Source organism: Oryctolagus cuniculus, chromosome 13 (assembly GCF_051225735.1).
Source record: "Oryctolagus cuniculus isolate XC-2025 breed Fujian yellow rabbit chromosome 13, ASM5122573v1, whole genome shotgun sequence".
Lineage (NCBI taxonomy): Eukaryota > Metazoa > Chordata > Mammalia > Lagomorpha > Leporidae > Oryctolagus > Oryctolagus cuniculus.
Window position 1 is genome coordinate 19392243 of NC_142879.1, and position 18042 is coordinate 19410284.

Genomic DNA, 18042 nt, shown 5'->3' on the forward strand with positions numbered 1-18042 from the left:
GGCCGGTCTCTGTCTCTCTCCCTCTCCCTCCCTCTCTCTCTGTCCCTCTCCCTCTCTCTGTCCCTCTCCCTCTCCCTCTCTCTCTGCTCCTCTCCCTCTCCCTCTCTCTCTCTCCTCCTCTCCCTCTCCCTCTCTCTCCCTCTCCTGCCCTCTCCCTCCCTCTCTCTCTCTCTCCCCCTCCCTCTCTCCCTCTCTCTCTCTCCCTCTGCCCCTCTCCCTCTCCCTCTCTCTCTATCCCTCTCCCTCTCTCTCTATCCCTCTCCCTCTCTCTCTCTCCTCCTCTCTCTCCCCCTCCCTCTCCCTCTCTCCCTCTCCTTCCCTCTTCCTCACTCTCCCTCTCCGCACCCCCCCACAATGTCTTGTCTCAGCCATTTGGAATGTCCAGCTGAGCACCTTTCTCAAGCAGCAGACATCCCACTATCCTTAGATGATCTGCGCCCAGTTTTGTTTTGGGGATTTGAGGCCTCGGTGGCCTGACAGGTCCTAACAGAGGCAGGCACTCCCCGACAGACCAGACTAAACCACAGTGGGGTCACTTGTGCAGGTGCCACGCAAGCAAACTAAACCGAGAAATCGAACGAAAAATTTACCAAAAAATTAAAAAAAAAAAAAAAAAGACATTCACAGCAACTATCGCCAGAGAGTGAGTCCCCTCTGCTTTGGCCCTGTAAGGAAGGCCATTTACCGAATTTACCGATGGCCCACCTGGGTCCCTGCTGGGGCGGGCTCCCCCACTCTGGAGCGCCGGGGTTGAGTCCTTGCACTTGCTGAGGTATTCCCCTCCCCACTCAGTGCACCCTGGGTGGTGACACAAGTGATGGCCCACGTCCTTGGGTCCCTGCCACCCACGTGGGAGACCCAGACGGAGTTCTGGGCTCCTATCTGTGTCTTTGTAAATAAAATGAGAATAAGGAAATGGAAAAGAAAAATGTTTCTTTCAGATGTGTATTATTAAAAACGACCACTCTGCTTTTCGTTCCTTGTTTCTGCTCTCTTCAGCCTTGTGTTTTGGGGGGTGGGGGAAGGGTACACAGCCCACCTCCTGTGTTCCACAGATGGGCCTCTGGCCTCGCTTTCTGACTCACCAATATGGACTGATTAACTCATTAAACCTGATTTGTTGACATTTTGTTTTAAGACACTAATCTCTCCCCTCCGGCCTGGGTCCATCTCAGGAGTTACTCCCTTCCGCACAATGGTGCTTCTCTGTAACCCCCTTGGCCTTCAAACCTGCTCCCTTATCCCCCCCCATCTTAACAGTCACCCTTCAGGGCTCACGGGATGCCTTCAGCCCCAGGGCTATGACAGGACCTTCCCCGCTCTTCTCCAGGAGCTCACAGTACTGGAGGAGCCAGGGACCTGTAGGTCAAGCCCCACCCCACGTGACACCTGACACCGTGACACCTGACACCGTGACACCTGACACCGTCACACGCTGCCAGAACCCAGAGATAAGCAGTCTGGGAGAAAGGGCAGAGCCCTGGCGGCCTGAGACGGTAAACGGTAAACGCGGTGAGGGAATCGCGGGACCCAGGGAAGAACTGGAGGGGAGTGAAGAAGTAAGGTTCTGGGATGAACAGGCAGGCAGCAGTAAGGTTTGGAAGGGCTTTATTAGCAGCTTAAAAGCCACCCTAAAGGCAAAGGATATATAAAAAGGGTTTTTAATAGGGTAGTAAATTATAATTTTAACACAGACATTCAGGATGCTTTGATTCATAGATAAGTCCAAGTTCAGGGCCAGGTCTATAATGTGTTTTAAAGATATTGCAATACAGAGGGATTGTGTGTTTGCAGACATGGAAGGAAAGCTAGACACACGACCAACATAGACTCAATTATACTGTATATGCCAGGGTCTATCCTCCGTAAAACAGTAGTTGGCCCACCCATCAGGAAACACAAGACTAGAGCCACCACCCTTCATTTTGCCTAATGCTGTGGGTCAGTGACAGATAAGCTTGCTAGCTTATCTGTGGCCTCCGGGCAGGGGCAGACAATGCAGGTGACTCTCACCTCTTCCTCTGAGACACACTGAACTCTGTGTTAGAATGCTTGAGTACTTAATACATAAACACGGTATAAAATTGAAGCACCACAAGGCGGGGGGGGGGGGGGGGCAAGCTCTGCTTAGCCCATCCACCTGGTTCTGCCTGACCCCCTTGGCTTGCCCCAGATGCGACTACTGCTCAGGTCTCTTGTGCACTCTTCCAGTTCTGTGAGATACAACATTTTATAAGACGTTTCTGCACACCTGTCTATATTAATACATCAATTGTCATACATTAACGCATTAATCAAGATACATAGTAGAAAGCACAACATTCTTAATTATGGCCTAGAATTTCAGGCATACAACTGAAGTATTTAAACTGTATCACCAAAGGTTCATGTGTGAGTATAAAAGGCAGGACAGGACCTAGCGCCATGGCTCACTCGGTTAATCCTCCACCTGCGGCACCGGCATCCCATATGGACGCCGGGTTTTAGTCCGGTTGGGGTGCCAGTTCTGTCCCAGTTGCTCCTCTTCCAGGCCAGCTCTCTGCTGTGGCCAGGGAGTGCAGTGGAGGATGGCCCAAGTGCTTGGGCCCTGCACCCCATGGGAGACCAGGAAGAAGCACCTGGCTCCTGGCTTTGGTTCGGTGCAGCTCCAGACATATTGGCCATTTGGGGAGTGGACCAACGGAAGGAAGACCTTTCTCTCTGTCTCTCTCTCTCACTGTCGATAACTACCTGTCAAAAAAAAAAGACAAGACAAACTTCTAGATGTGGAATTCTGGATCAAAGTGTAGAGATGTTTAAAAACATAGCTTTTTTTTTAAAAAAAGATTTATTTATTTTTACTTGAAAGAGTTACACAGAGAGAAAAGGAGAGGCAGAGAGAGAGAGGGAAAGAGAGGTCTTCCATCTGCTGGTTCACTCCCCAACTGGCCACAATGGCTGGAGCTGGGCCAATCCAAAGCCAGGAGCCAGGAGCTTCCTCTGGGTCTCCCACACAGGTGCAGGGGCTCAAGGACTTGGGCCATCTTCCACTACTTTCCCAGGCCATAGCAGAGAGCGGGATTGGAAATGGAGCAGCCGGGACTTGAATCGGGCCCATATGGGATGCTGGCACTATAGGCGGTGGCTTTACCCACTACACCACAGCGCAGAACCCAAAAACCTAGCTTTTATATAATAAAAATAACACATCTATGAGAAAGCAAGATTTGAATGGCACAGAAGAATAAAAGACATAAAAAGTAAGTCTCCTTCCACCTTAGTCAAACATGGTTAGTAATCCTTGCAGAAAATTCTCTATGCACAAGCTTGTGTGTGTGGTATTTAGACTATACTTGGATTTTAGAAAGAGAAATTGCATGGCAGATTGCAAGGCCATTAAAGAAAGGGCAACAGCCATGGCCACACAATAAATGAGCGGCCGTCACAGCAATCGGGAAAACAAGCCTTAGCCAGGCAAAGTGATTCGATTTAAGAACTGCTCTCGGGTATTTGGATATGGGAAGTGCGGGAAAGGGAGGGGACCTTCGTGACTGCCAGGGCTTTGGCCTCTGGAAGCGAAGGTGGCAGTGACCATGCACGGAAACAAAGACTTCAGGGCTAGCAGGAGAGTCCAGGACACAACGATGACATCAGTGTTTGGAATACTGAATTCCAAGTGCCTGTGACACAGCCCACTGGAGAACCTGCAGGCAGTGAAACAGAGACTGGCTCAGAGGTACGACCTGGGAGTCCCCTGGTGTGGGGAAACGCACAAGACACCCAGGGAGAGGATGGAGAGGGCCGAGCACTGCACCCTGGGCCACACCGACAACCAGGTGTGGATCCGGGGTGGGGGCGGGGGACCTGCGGAGAAACCGGAGGTCGGACAGCCAGGGGGTCTGGAAGGAAAAAGAGAGGGACTTTTGTCCTTTTTTTTTTTTTAAGATTTTTATTTATTTATTTGACAGGTAGAGTTACAGACAGTGAGAGAGAGAGACAGAGAGAGACAGAGAGACAGAGAGACAGAGAGAAAGGTCTTCCTTCTGTTGGGCGCTGAGCCGATCCGAAGCCAGGAGCCAGGTGCTTCCTCCTGGTCTCCTATGCGGGTGCAGGGGCCCAAGCACTTGGGCCATCCTCCACTGCCCTCATGGGCACAGCAGAGAGCTGGACTGGAAGAGGGGCAACCGGGACTAGAATCTGGCACCCCTATGGGATACCGGCAATGCACGTGGAGGATTAACCAAGTGAGCCACGGCGCCGGTCCCGACTTTTGTCCTTTAATTGGAGCAAGGGGAGCTCACAGACAGAGCGTGATGAGTGGGGTCAAGAGTGAGCAGCGGCTTGGAGTTGCAGGGTCTGGGTGTGAAGCCTGGCCCAGCCCTGGCTGTTGCAGCTTTCTGGGGAGAAGCCATGAGGACATCTATGCATCTATGGACGTTCCAGGCCCTGGGCAGGACCCTAGCAGGGTGGTCATTCTACAATTTGCAGAAGCAGGGGCAGGCGTTGTAGTGCGGCAGGTTAAGCTGTCGCTGGGACACCAGTAGTCCATATTGGGCTGCCTGGGATCCAGTCCCACCTCCGTTCCCAATCCAGCTTCCTGCTAATGCACACTCAGTGGGGGCAGAAGACGAGGGCTCAAGGACTTGAGTCCCTGCTGCCCACATGGGGGCCACCTCCTCCCTGGGTGAAGTTCCTGCCTCCTGGCTTCAGTCTGGCTAGCCCTAGCTGTTTTGGGCACCTGGGGAACGCACCAGCAGATTGAAGATCTCCTTCACTCTCTGTTGCTTTGCCTTCAAATAAAGAAATGTTTAAAATTTTTTTAAAATATCTTTAAAAAAAAAGATTTATTTATTTGAAAGGCAAAGTTACAGAGAGGCAGAGGCAGAGAGAGAGAGAGAGAGAAAGGTCTTCCTTCTGCTGGTTCACTCCCCAAATGGCAACAATGGCTGGAGCTGAACCAATCTGAAGCCAGGAGCCAAGAGCTTCTTCCAGGTCTCGCACATGGGTGCAGGGGCCCAAGCACTTGGGCCTCCTTCTGCTTTCCCGGGCCATAGTAGAGAGCTGGACCAGTAGTAGAGCAACGAGGACTCGAACTGGCGTCCATATGGGATGCTGGCACTGCCAAGTGTCAGTCCTAATTTTTTTTTTTTTTTTTTTGCAAAAGCAAGATTTTAATGGCAAAGATTAAGGGTCCTTTTCCTCCTCACTTGAATGCGCCAATAGCTTCTCTTATTGGGCATTGGGGACCTAGCTTAGAGGAGCCTGAGCGCCAGTAAGCTGATTCTGGAATGTTCTCATGGGGGCTTGTTAGGAAAAAGGCTGCAGATTTGTGCCTCCTCACACGGGGCACCAAAATGTTAGGAAAAGAGTCGCAGAACAGAGAGGAGGCAGTACATGAATTTACAGCCAGACTGAATTTATTCAGAGAAAATAAATCTGCAGAGGTGGGTGACCATCTGCCTGTGTGTACACGATGGAGCACGTGGCAGAAGGCTCTGACCACCAGGCCTTTTTAAGGAGAGTTAGGGCAGGGAGCAGGGGTAGGGGGCAGCTGGGAGGGGAATTCCAGGAACTGGGTGGGGGCTTGGGAACCTGGAACACAATGCAGGGTGGGGTATGAAGGCCATAGGGTGTGAGACCCAATTGAGTTTCAAGGGCAAGGAATACATTCCAGAGTTTATCTCTTTTGGGCAATGAGGGAGAATGGCTGCAGCTTATGTCCTTGGTCCATCAGGGCTTACAGTCACTTTCTGCAGTTACATTAGTGCTCGGCACGCAGATGTAGAATGTACGCAGCTACTCCCCCACTGGGCCACCCACACTTGTAGCCCGCCATCAACCTGCCCTGCAGCACTCGGATGGACCGGACGAGGTGGAGCAGAGGCCAGGTTTCATATGCACTGGGCCCGAAGCCCGCGGAAAGTTCTTCGGGTGAAGCATTGAGCAATGACTCACACCTGGTAGGGACACCAGCCCCCAGTGCCCTGTGTGGGCCCCGCCCCGTCAGTGGCCCTGCGGCTCTGCTGGCCATTTCCCAGGCCGGGTCGTGAGAGGCACGATGGCCCCCAGCTTCCGTCTTGGGGCCTCTCCGTCTCTTCTTTCTCTTCACTTACTCTGGGGGAAGCACGAGGTCTCCTGTTAGCAGCTTGGAAATGGCCCCTGCAACCCGGCCAGTCCTTCCTGGGACACACACCCAGCCGACAACCTGACTGCACACAGCCTCGCTGTTCGGAGTTCCCGGCTCACCAGGTGAGCCAATGAATGTCACTTTAAGCTACTGCATTGGAGGGTGTGGGGAGCAACTCGGACTAGACTAAGTTACTGGAATTAAGACTTATTCTATGCATCTGCTCTCCCACAATATGGCGCTGAGAAAGGAGTAAACAGCTTCTACACAGCTGCCTCTCGCCAATTTGATTGAGCTGCAGGAGCTGATCCTGCTCCTGATTGGAGGAGAGCAGCGTACTCGGCGTGTGGGTAGCAGAGTTGGGATTGGTAGAAGAGGACTATAAAGGAGGAGAGAGACAACATGCACCAGGAACATCTGAAGGAACATCCGGATGACATCTGAGCAGCCCCCGAGAGAGCCGGCCGGCGGTGTGCCGCTCCCCCGCGGAAGTGGGGAAAGTGGCAGGGGGAACCGCCCTTCCACCGAGGTGGAAGGATCGGCAGCCAACCCGGGAAGAACCAGCAGCAAACCCAGGAAGGACCGAGCAGACAAAAGAACAGTGCAGGGTCCTGTGTGGCTCCTCCACGAAGAGGGGGAGCGACATAATGGTGCCGTGACTCGGATAGGAAACCTAGGCAGGGTTTAGTGTCGTTCCTCCACGAAGAGGGGGAGCGACAGGAGGGTCGATTGGTTCTACAGCGAGGCACAACTAACCCACTCAGTAATAATGGTAGTTTGTGCCGGCCTGCGGCACAATGAAGTGGGTCTTCCTGAAACAGAGTGGGAATGCGGGGACAAGGACGCAAAGAATGGAGCCAAGACAAGTCCTGATCAAGGCTCGTTTATTGAATAAATCCAGTAGTATTTAAACATGACCAGTTGTTTACAAGAAGGAGCACAAAAGATTTACATATCAAAAAGGCTCTTAAGGTTACAAAGAGTTCCCAATAAGGTTCTTAATTATTGATTACAAGGGTACAATAAAACACTGAGGTGATAAATGCAGGTTACAGGTGTGACTGATTATCTGTATCATCTCTTGTGAAAGGTTTAGGTTCTCCCTGCCTCTTCCCGGAATCTCCCCTAGCCTAATTGTCTGTGCCGGGAAGTCTCCATTCATATGTTTAAGTGTAAACAAAGGGAGCCACTACCTGTGGCTGCCCACAGTAGTTCTCTCTTGGTCGATCATCTAAGAAATAATCCCCTCCTAATTCAACAAAGCCTTCAGGCTTATTCATGTAAGGAACCACATAGAAGTTTTCCCAGATTTGCAACAATCTCATCATTTGCATTTGTGACGTTGAAAGAAACTCCTCTAACTTATCATTGATAAACTTATTAAACACATTAGAAGAAAGATGGGATTATCTTTTCACACTCTCTTATAGCCTACATTACAAAAGTATTGCCATAGGGTTGAGCCTCCCTCAGCATTGGCACCGGTTCCAGTCCTGGCTGCTCTGTTTCCAATCCAGCTCCCTGCGAATGTGCCTGGGAAAGCAGCAGAAGATGGTCCAAGGGCTTGGGCCCCTGCCATCCACATGAGAGACTGATGGAGTTTCAGGCTCCGGGCTTTGTTGTGGTCACCTGAGGGAGTGAACCAGCTGATGGAAGATTTCTCTATCTGCCCCACCCTCTCTCTGTAACTCTGCCTTTCAAATAAATAAAAATAAATCTTAAACTTAAAAGCAACATTGCGGCCTGCACTGTGGTGCAGCAGGCTAAGCCGCCGCCTGCAGCACAGGCATCTCTTATGGGCACTGGTTCGAGTCCCAGCTGCTCCACTTCCAATCCACTGCTTGGGCCCCTGCACCCACATGGGAGACCGGGATGAAGCTCCTGGCTCCTGGCTTTAGACTGGCCCAGCTCTGGTCATAACACCCGTTTGGGGAGTGAACCAGCAGATGGGAGATCCAGCAGATGGGAGATCTCTCTCTGCCTCTCCTTCTCTCTTTCAACTGAATGAGTAAATCTTAAAAAAAAAAAAAAAAAAAAAAAAAGTGCCCTTGGTGGGGAGACTTTACATCTTGAAACACACAGTGGCTGGGCGGCCTCCGCCCGAGTGCTACGCGTGTGCCTCCTGCCTGGACTCGCCGGTGCTGCCCAACTCCTTCTCCCTCTTTGAACAGCCCCAGGCCTTGAACGTCCGCCTTCGCAATGTCCCCATGACCCTATTATTTTTCTTTCTTTCCCCCATACAATGATTTCCACCAACAAGGGACTGGTGAAACACCGCGTGAGGAGCCTTCCAGCGTGTGGAGTGGAGCCAGACATGAGGGATGTGGCCGATGCGGGGTTTGAGCCTGGTCTTGCTCACTCATGCTACGCTGCAGGGCTCCCATCAGTCAATGGCCTGGGGGGGGGGGTTAACTGGCAGGCGTGTGTTTTCTCTGCCCTTAGACGTCTGCGAGTTGAGTGTACCTTACGAAATCCAGGACAGATTAGATCTGATGAAATGTGATGCAGCTCTGAACTATAAATAGGCAGGGCCCTTCTGCCCTGGGAGAAGGTTCTGAGAGCCCTTTATAACCTCCGGGGCTCGGCCCGCATGGAAACCGGTTACCAGGAACCTGCTTGTTGGTGTGGTTGACATGGCAATCACAGAGCTCTGTCCTGCAGGGCACGGAGGCCGCCGGGGTTCCGATGCGGCTTCTCAGCTACAAGGAGAGAAAGGTCCACGTGGGGCGCTGCCTGGCCCCGCACCCAGCGCCGCCGAGGGCCGACCGCGTTGGAAACAGGTGCCTGGGCTCCCACCTGCCTGTCCTTGGTCCGCGCAAGCCGGGTCTGCGGAGCCCCCGGCCGGGGGCTTGGGCTCCTGTGACATCCGTGAAAGCTAGCCAAGTGTGTTCGCCTTTTAAAACTTAGGACCTGGCCGGCGCCGCGGCTCACTAGGCTAATCCTCCGCCTAGCGGCGCCGGCACACCGGGTTCTAGTCCCGGTCGGGGCGCCGGATTCTGTCCCGGTTGCCCCTCTTCCAGGCCAGCCCTCTGCTGTGGCCAGGGAGTGCAGTGGAGGATGGCCCAGGTGCTTGGGCCCTGTACCCCATGGGAGACCAGGAAAAGCACCTGGCTCCTGGCTCCTGCCATCGGATCAGCGCGGTGCGCCGGCCGCAGCGCGCCGGCTGTGGCGGCCATTGGAGGGTGAACCAACGGCAAAGGAAGACCTTTCTCTCTGTCTCTCTCTCTCACTGTCCACTCTGCCTGTCAAAAAAATAAAAAAAAAAAAAAAAAAAAAAAAAAAAAAAAAACTTAGGACCCATCGCAGAGAGGGCTGTGTCTCGGGGAAGAGAGGACTGGAGACTAGCTTTCCGCTCTAGGTACTTTTGCATTATTTAAATGTTTTAAAAGCCGCCTGTGTGTCACTTTTAGAATTAGGAAAAAAAATAAAGTACAAATCCCTCAAATGGGAAACCACGGGGTGACTTAACAGCGAAGGGGAGGTTTGCCTTTCACACCTCCCCGTCCTCATGGACGTCTTAATGAGCAAGACAAACCCGCTCTTCAGAACTAAATTCCCCCAGGGCCCAACTGCACTGCTGCAAATAAACGCGCCACGGTGTAGACGGTTCGTTCCTGCAGCACACTTTCGTGAGACTAAGACGCGCGTCCACACGGCTCTGGAAGTTCCCTGCTTTAGCTGATGTGAGAAGAAAAACAAAACCCGAACTGCGCCAAAAACCGACTCCAGGAGCCCAGCGACTTCCCGACGTGCACTCCGGGCGCGGGCACGGCCGCCTCGCCCCGCCCCCTCACGTGACTCTGTGACCCAGGAAGCCATCTTAGGCCTCCGGCCTCACAGAGGAACTACATTTCCCAGGATCCCCGCGCGCGGCGTCGCGCTGGCACTTGCACTAGCCGGGCCTTAGAGTCGAGTCTGTAGCCGGGCGCCATCTTTGACGCTGGCAGTCTTGGATTTCTGCTGGTTTTGCTGCTGGGCGGACGGCGGGCGGCAGCGCTTAAGAAAGAAGAAAGACGTGGCAGCGAGCAGGAGTCGGGGATAGTGTCATCGGTTCGGTAAAGTTTCTGTTCTCTGGTAACTAGACCCGTTTTTTCGTTCCCGGGAGGCTCGGGGCCGGGGAGGTGGGGGAGAGGGCGAGGGGAGTGGCAGCGGCCTCCCCTCGCCCCTGGGTCGCGGCCTAGCCGGGGGAGTCAGAGCGGGGGTCCTTCAGCCCCGCCGGGACGACCCTCCCGCATCCCCCGGCCGCGGCCCGCACGGGGAGCCCCGGGCTCCCGCTCGCTTCTCCGTCTCCCCGCCCCCACCCTCCCTGCGGCGCCTGCTCCGGTCCCGAGCGGCCGCCTCCCCTCCCCCACATCCGGTGTCGGCGACTCGGGCACCCGGGAGCAGCCCCGCTGGCCGGCTCCCGCGGCTCCGGGGGGGGTGAGCTGACACCGGCGAGCTTCCTGCCTCCCCGCCTCCGTCAGGCCGGGTGCCGGGAGCTGAATTTACCTCCTCTCCTTCCTCTCCAGGGCCCCAGCACTTTGGAGGTTTTCTCAAACTCCACACACAGAAAGCCACCGACCGCATTCCGGTATCCTACCCCCATTCCCCACGCTCGCACGCTCCCGCCCCCGCCCGCAGCATCGGAGTCCGGAGCTGCAGGGACACTGCCGGTCTCCCCGAGGGGTCGCTGGGACCGTGCTGAGGAGCGCCCCTAGGCTCCCATAAGCGGTGCGGATTCTTAGCGGGCAGGCCTCTGTGCTTGACAGCTTCCAGGCCTTGGCTCTGGGCTGGAGGAGGAGGCGGTGGGGCTAGGGGGTAGCGATGCTTTCTAGGGTGAACGTGCGTAGGCCTTGGGCGGGGAGGGAGCCACCCAGCAGGAGTGCAGGAGCCCCGGCCGGTGGTGAGCTGTGATGCTGCTCCGGGCTAAGCACACCTGCGCCCCAGAGGTACAAACAGGGAGTCAGAAATGCACCTTGCTACCTGGCTTTTCTATCACAGCGTTTTTTCCAGCTATCCGCACTTTTAAAAATTGTGTTACTTTTTAGTTAGAGCCCAAAGAGCTGAACGCGCATTTGCTGTTAATGACCAGTATGTGGAGTCTGATTTAGCTTTCCAGAATTGACTTTGGGGGTTGCATTGGCAAATCTCAGTCCTCTGATGAATGCTGAATGATGCACTATGTTTTTGTTTAAATGAAATTTGCTGAAAATAATTAATTGCAGAGTTAAGGGAAAGTCGATGTTGCTTGCTATGGCGAGGCATCATAAAAACACGTGTCTTGAAAGCCGAAGGCATTTCAGACAGAGTTCTTGATGAAGCAGAAGGAACACGAGCCTGGGATTTGGGAGACCTGGCTTCTAGCTGCTGCCACCAGCTCTGTGCCTGTGGGAGAGTGGACTTCAGCTCTGATTTCTGGAGCATGACAACACTGAACGATTTGAATTCAGAGCTCAGAAAGTTAGAAGGGATCTTAGAGCCCTTTAAGGAAGTGTGTGGGAATGTTCTCCATTGCCCTCAGTTTTCCTGCACAAGTAAGCTGGCTTGGAAGTCATTGGTCCGCAGGGAATCTGACCGCCGTAGAAGCCGGAGGACAGGCCCTGCACGCCAGCCAGAGTGGTAGACCCGCGAGCCGAGCCTGGCGTGGAGAGGATGAGTGTGTGTGCTCTCAGTGTGCCGGTCTCCTCCCTCTCTCCTGGCAGAAGGTGCAGCACCTTCGGGGGTGCTGGGATTCTGGGGTGCGTTCCTGTTCATTCTAACACCGATGAAGATGACGTGGTAGACGGAAAGATGGTGGCAGAGGCAGTGGACAGAGAGGCAAAACTGCCTGCTAAAAAGAAGAGAAAGAAGGGGCTGCGGATCAAAGGGAAGAGGCGCCGAAAAAAGCTGCTTCTTGCTAAGAAGTTCAGTAAGGACCTGGGCTCGGGGAGGCCTGTTGCAGACACCCCTGCCTTGTTGGCTCCCAGTGCCCCTGAGCAGGATGAGGAGGGGCTTTTCGAGAGCAACATAGAGAAACAGATTTATCTACCCAGCACCAGAGCGAAGACCTCCATCGTGTGGCACTTCTTCCACGTGGACCCCCAGTACACCTGGCGAGCCATCTGCAACCTCTGTGAGAAGAGCGTCAGCAGGGGCAAGCCAGGCAGCCATCTCGGCACGTCCACGCTCCAGCGGCACCTGCAGGCGCGGCATTCGCCGCACTGGACCAGGGCCAACAAATTTGGAGTCACTAGTGGGGAGGAGGACTTCAGCTTGGATGTATCTCTGTCTCCCTCTTCTCCTGGAAGCAATGGAAGCTTTGAATATATTCCCACCGACCCATTAGATGATACTAGGATGGGTAAGAAACGTGATAAATCAGCGTCTGATGCCCTGAGGGCAGAAAGAGGGAGATTTCTCATCAAAAGTAACATTGTCAAGCATGCCTTGATTCCTGGAACCCGAGCCAAGACATCTGCAGTTTGGAATTTTTTTTACACCGATCCTCAGCACATTTCCAGAGCTGTGTGTAATATTTGTAAGAGGAGTGTGAGCCGGGGCAGGCCAGGCTCCCACTTGGGAACCTCAACCCTTCAGAGACACCTGCAGGCCACGCACCCCATCCACTGGGCTGTTGCCAACAAGGACAGTGGAGCTGTTGGCAACGGCTCAGACGAGGCAGAGACTGAAAGCAATGATCTCTTAAGTGATGCTGTGCACGGAGAGAAGTCCACCGGCAGCCAGGAGCTCACAGCCGAGGACCTCAGTGACTCTGATTCAGACGAACCTCCCGTGTTGGAGGTTGAGAATAGGCCCGAGAGTCCTGTTCCTGCCGTCGAGCAGGGCAGTCTGCAGCCCGTGCCGGAGAAGCAGACCGCGCGTTGTGAGAACCCAGGCTCCAGTCAGATCAGTCAGGCCGTCATTCAGATGATCGTGGAGGACATGCACCCCTACAGCTACTTCTCGAGCCCGGCCTTCCAGCGCTTCCTGCAGGTTGTGGCCCCAGACTACAGACTGCCGTCAGAGACTTACTTTTTCACTAAGGCTGTGCCTCAGTTGTACGACTGTGTCAGAGAAAAAATTTTCTTGACTCTGGAGAATGTTCAGAGCCAAAAGATCCACCTGACTGTTGACATATGGACCCACGACCCATCCACTGACTACTTCATCGTGACTGTACACTGGGTCTCCTTGGAAACTGCCTCTTCCCATGATGACAGGATGCCCAGTTTTAGGAAGTGGGCGGTGCTTTGTGTTACAGGTTTAGCCAAAGACTGTTTGATAACCAACATTTTACAAGAATTGAATGACCAGATCGGTCTGTGGCTTTCACCTAATTTCCTTATCCCTAGCTTCATTGTTTCTGACAATTCCTCAAGTGTGGTACATGCAATCAGAGATGGCGGTTTTACCCATGTGCCGTGCTTCCTGCATTGCTTGAATATAGTCATTCAGGACTTTTTCTGTGAGCACAAAAGCATTGAGAATATGTTAGTGGCAGCTAGGAAAACATGTCATCATTTTAGCCATTCCGTCAAGGCCCGTCAGATACTGCAGGAGTTCCAAAATGATCACCAACTTCCATGGAAGAACCTGAAGCAGGATGAAGCTGGCCATTGGATTTCCACCTTCCATATGTTAAAGTGGCTCTTGGAGCATTGCTACTCAGTGCACCACAGCCTTGGGAGAGCCAGTGGGGTTGTGCTGACTTCCCTGCAGTGGACTCTGATGACCTACGTCTGTGATATTCTGAAGCCTTTTGAGGAGGCCACGCAGAAAGTGAGCGTGAGGACCACAGGACTGAATCAGGTGCTGCCCCTGATCCGCCACCTGCTGCTTTCCTTACAGAGACTCAGAGAGGAGTTTCAGCTCAGAGGCATCACTCAGGCCCTCAATCTGGTGGACAGTTTATCTCTGAAACTCGAGACCGACACCCTGCTGAGTGCCATGCTCAGATCCAAGCCCTGTATCCTGGCTGCTTTGTTAGATCCTTGCTTTAAAAACAGTTTGGAAGACTTTTTCCCTCAAGGTGCTGATTTAGAAACCTACAAACAAATCCTTGCGGAAGAGGTTTGTAATTACATGGCATCGTCACCAGAGGTGTGCCAGGTTGCCTCTTCAGGAGGCTCTGGGCCCTTAGCTGCAGTAGGGGCCGATTCATTTAGCTCCGCTCTGAAAGAAGGCGCCTCCAGTTCAGTGTCCCTCGAGAGCGCAGCTGCAGGCGGTGCTGCGGCTGGAAGCAGAAGCTCCCTGTTCCCTTGTGCTGCAGCAGTAGTGGACGAGTACTTCCAGGAGGAGTACTCAGAGCCCGCGGGAGGCGATGACCCCTTGGTGTACTGGCAGGGGAAGGTGAGCCTCTGGCCAGCGTTGACCCAAGTTGCGGTTCAGTATCTGAGCTGCCCCATGTGTAGCTGGCAGTCTGAATGTATCTTTACTACCAACAGCCACTTTCATCCAAAGCAGATCATGAGCCTGGACTTCGACAATGTAGAACAGCTGATGTTTCTGAAAATGAACTTGAAAAATGTTAACTATGATTATTCTACATTGGTTCTGAGTTGGGATCCTGAGAATGAAGCTGTTCAAAGGACTGAAAAAGAAATACTACCTTAATTTTTTTCCTTTCTCCATTTAAAATGGGAACTTTTTGCTATGTTACCATATCCTTATTGTTATAGTTGTTACATATAGTCATACTAATCACTCTTTATAAAACAAATCTGGGGAAACCTGAAAACACAGAAGGGGCTGAAAATTCCTCAGAGGCAATATGATATTGATAAAGTTAACCTCAGAAAGACTTCACAGTTGTAGCTCAGTGTAGCTAGCACTTGAAATTTTTATATTGACTGAGAGAGAAAATATATTTTTTTAACTAAAAAAAAATATAGTGCAGCATTGAAAAGCCTTAGACTGTTTCTGGTTGGTGGGTTGATCTACTAGTAATTGGTTTTAAGTAAAAATTTCCCCCAGTATGGGAAGTTTGATTATTCAGAAACCAATGAAACGAGAGGGAAAAAAACAGGCTACTAAGATGATATTTCCTTTCCCCGCCCCCCTCCATTTTTCTCTTTCATTAAAACCCTGGTGCTTACAACTTGGCCAAAAGAAAATCCGCAAATTGTTTTATGATTGGAAATTTACAATTACCTCCTCATACTGGTCAGCTTTATGATTTCAAATTACCAAATGTGATAGTTAGCCTCTATGTTTAGGATGGGATCTATGGGAAATGAAAGCAATAGAAACCAGTTAGGAAAAAATTACGTTTAGTCCTGGAATTGCCTTTTTTAACCTTTATAAAGTAGTATAAAAACAATAAGATTTTACAGGTGCGTTGTATACTTTATGGGTAAATAAGAGGAAGCTTGTAAGAATTGAATGGGAATTGAAATGAAAGTCCTCCGAGCATACTTTGACAAACCCATTATGCATTTCCCAAAGAATGTTTCTCTAACTTCAGGTGCTCTTTTAAAGAACATACCTAATAATCCATAATGCTGTATTCTTAACTAAAAATAAGCAGTCAGTGTTCTCCGTCAGGAATCATTGATGAAGCGAGTGAGTCGATCGCAGTGATCTTTAAGATTCCTTTCCACCCTGGAAATAGGTTTCAGTGATTGAGTGGGAGGCCAGGAAATTTTAGTGAAAGTCTATTAGAAGTTTCAGACTGAATAACTAATGTAAGATCCCAATTTTTCCTTTTTTTCATTTTAGATTTGGGGATATTCCCTGCCCAAAAAAATCCTGGAAAATTGACTAGTATTAAGTGTGAGTAAAAGGTGTCCACTTTTTTTAAGTTTTGATTTTAGTTTTGTCTTGGATAGTATTTGGCAAGATTTAGCCTAGAAATTATGTAGTATTTATTACGTAAAAATCAAAATTGCTTTGTTACTGGGCTGTTTTCAAAAATTTAGAACTCATTTTATGTATCAAGAAAGTTTTTTTTTTTTTTTAATTTTGTCTTTTTAAAATTTCTTAAATGGTAACTGTACCATTGTGAAATGAAATTTCAACTCCCAAAAGTTTACCCTTTTACTGAGCAGAACAAATGGATAATAACAAAGTCTTCAGCCTTGGCCGTCACTAGTAAAGAATTTGGAACTAGACCGCATGAGCAAGCCTTTGCAGGGCCGGTATTGACTGTCCTGCCGGCGACTCTGGTGCTGCTGTGAGAAGCGAAGCTCCCCGTAGGCGCTGCTCTGACAGCGCGGGCCGGGTCGGAATGGCTCTGCCGCCGCTCTGCCTCCCACAGCTCGCTGCACTGCTCTGCAGTTACTCTGTAACTCTGCGTTTCTATCTTTTTTGGTTAAACACTCCCTGATGGTGATGATAAAACATGCATCTATATTATACACCTCAAACTATAGAAAGGGGTTTCCCTTCTTAATTTTGTGGGCTGTGCAAAATTTAGTGTAATGTTAACTTCATGGTGCTTTGATGTAAGTTCACTATTTTTACAATGAACCCAAATCCAAAGGCTTTTACAGTGTATTTTAAAAGGGGAAACTTACCCAGATGTTTTATTTCTACACCTTTGTGTATATGTATGTGTGTGTTTAAGCCAGTTAGTGTATATGTATATGTATATTTTATACATAAAACACTTTATTTTTACATACAATTATGCTTTTATTATACAGATAATAAAGATGGGGGAAGGTTTCTGTTTTTTTCTTAATAGGTGAAGAAATCTTGAAGACCAGAAATTGGATCTTATTGAATTTTGGTGTGCTTTTTCTTTTTTTTTTTTTTCTTTTTTTTTTCTTTTTAAAATTACATTGTTCGGCTATGGAAGATGGATTTTTTTTTATATATATATAACTTTTAACCTCAAGTTCATCCTTAAATGAACTCTTTTTTTCTTCGTCTTGTTGTTTTTTGGCTTTGAGGAGATAACTAAACCTAGCTGTCTCCAGTCTGACAAAGGTTATTCGAATGGACTTAATCTCCCAGTAGTTGGGGGATATTTTAAAACACATCCTGTGTTTCAATTGTGGATGAGAGGTTTCCTTGGCAATGTGAGGAGGAAAATTCTTTCTGCCTCATTATTATTAATTCATGGATTGAGTGTTGGTTCGACCTACAGGCGTGATAGATTGGACTCAGTGAAGACACAGACGTTCCTGTTGAGAGCAACCAGCTAATGTAAGTGGGATCTTTCATCAGTAAAAGAGTGAATGTTTATAATTTCAGGCCTAATTTTCCTGGATCAGTAAGAAATTAAAAGGTTGTCCATTTTTTTTCCTTGTGATTGTATACAGACTTTTAGATTTTCATCATTTTTCCTTCTTTCCTTTTTGGACTATATATGTATTTATTTATTTATTTATTTATTTATTTATTTATTTATTTATTTTTGACAGGCGGAGTGGATAATGAGAGAGAGACAGAGAGAAAGGTCTTCCTTTGCCTTTGGCTTACCTTCCAATGGCTGCCACGGCTGGCGCGCTGCGGCCGGCGCACCGCGCTGATCTGAAGGCAGGAGCCAGGTGCTTCTCCTGGTCTCCCATGGGGTGCAGGGCCCAAGCACTTGGGCCATCCTCCACTGCACTCCCTGGCCACAGCAGAGAGCCTGCCTGGAAGAGGGGCAACCGGGAAAGAATCTGGCGCCCTGACCAGGACTAGAACCTGGTGTGCCGGCGCCGCTAGGTGGCCTATATATGCATATTGTAAAAGAAAAATAAGACTAGCCCTGGAGACATCTCCTTGTAGTCACACCTCCTCGGGGAAGACACCGGTCATGTTTGCTCACAGCACGGCTTTGCTCTGCATCTGCTTTTCCATGACTGCATAGCGTTCCTGTTGTGGGGATGGATCAGGATTTAGGGGACCGGTGAACTTTGACCATTACAAACAAAAAGAGTAGCAGCCTTCAGCACCCCTCTGTGAATGCCTGAGAAGCAGCTCTTGGGTGCTGATGTTTACAGTTGTTAAGCTAATCTGTAAAGGGGCTGCATCAGTTTTCCCGAACCACT

General features: G+C 50.5%; 2 protein-coding genes across 18 annotated transcripts in view; both read left to right on the top strand.

Moving 5' to 3' along the window:
* The first annotated feature begins 9953 nt into the window (after positions 1-9953).
* Positions 9954-18042, top strand: part of ZC3H11A (zinc finger CCCH-type containing 11A) — a 42652-nt gene continuing 34563 nt past the window's right edge. For 2 of the 17 annotated variants that reach the window (XM_089311343.1, XM_089311339.1), the window contains exons 1-3: positions 9996-10180; positions 15782-15846; positions 17154-17212. The gene's annotated coding sequence lies outside the window, so the exon portion shown is untranslated. Of the gene's footprint in view, positions 10181-10614; positions 10817-15781; positions 15847-16836; positions 17213-18042 lie in introns of those variants that run through there. The other 15 variants (XM_070055137.2, XM_070055131.2, XM_089311335.1 and 12 more) reach the window with 14 other exon arrangements.
* Positions 10909-15583, top strand: ZBED6 (zinc finger BED-type containing 6). Its single transcript, XM_070055124.2, has one exon. The coding sequence runs from the start codon at positions 11738-11740 to the stop codon at positions 14675-14677; it is 2940 nt and encodes a 979-aa protein (XP_069911225.2). The 5' UTR covers positions 10909-11737; the 3' UTR covers positions 14678-15583.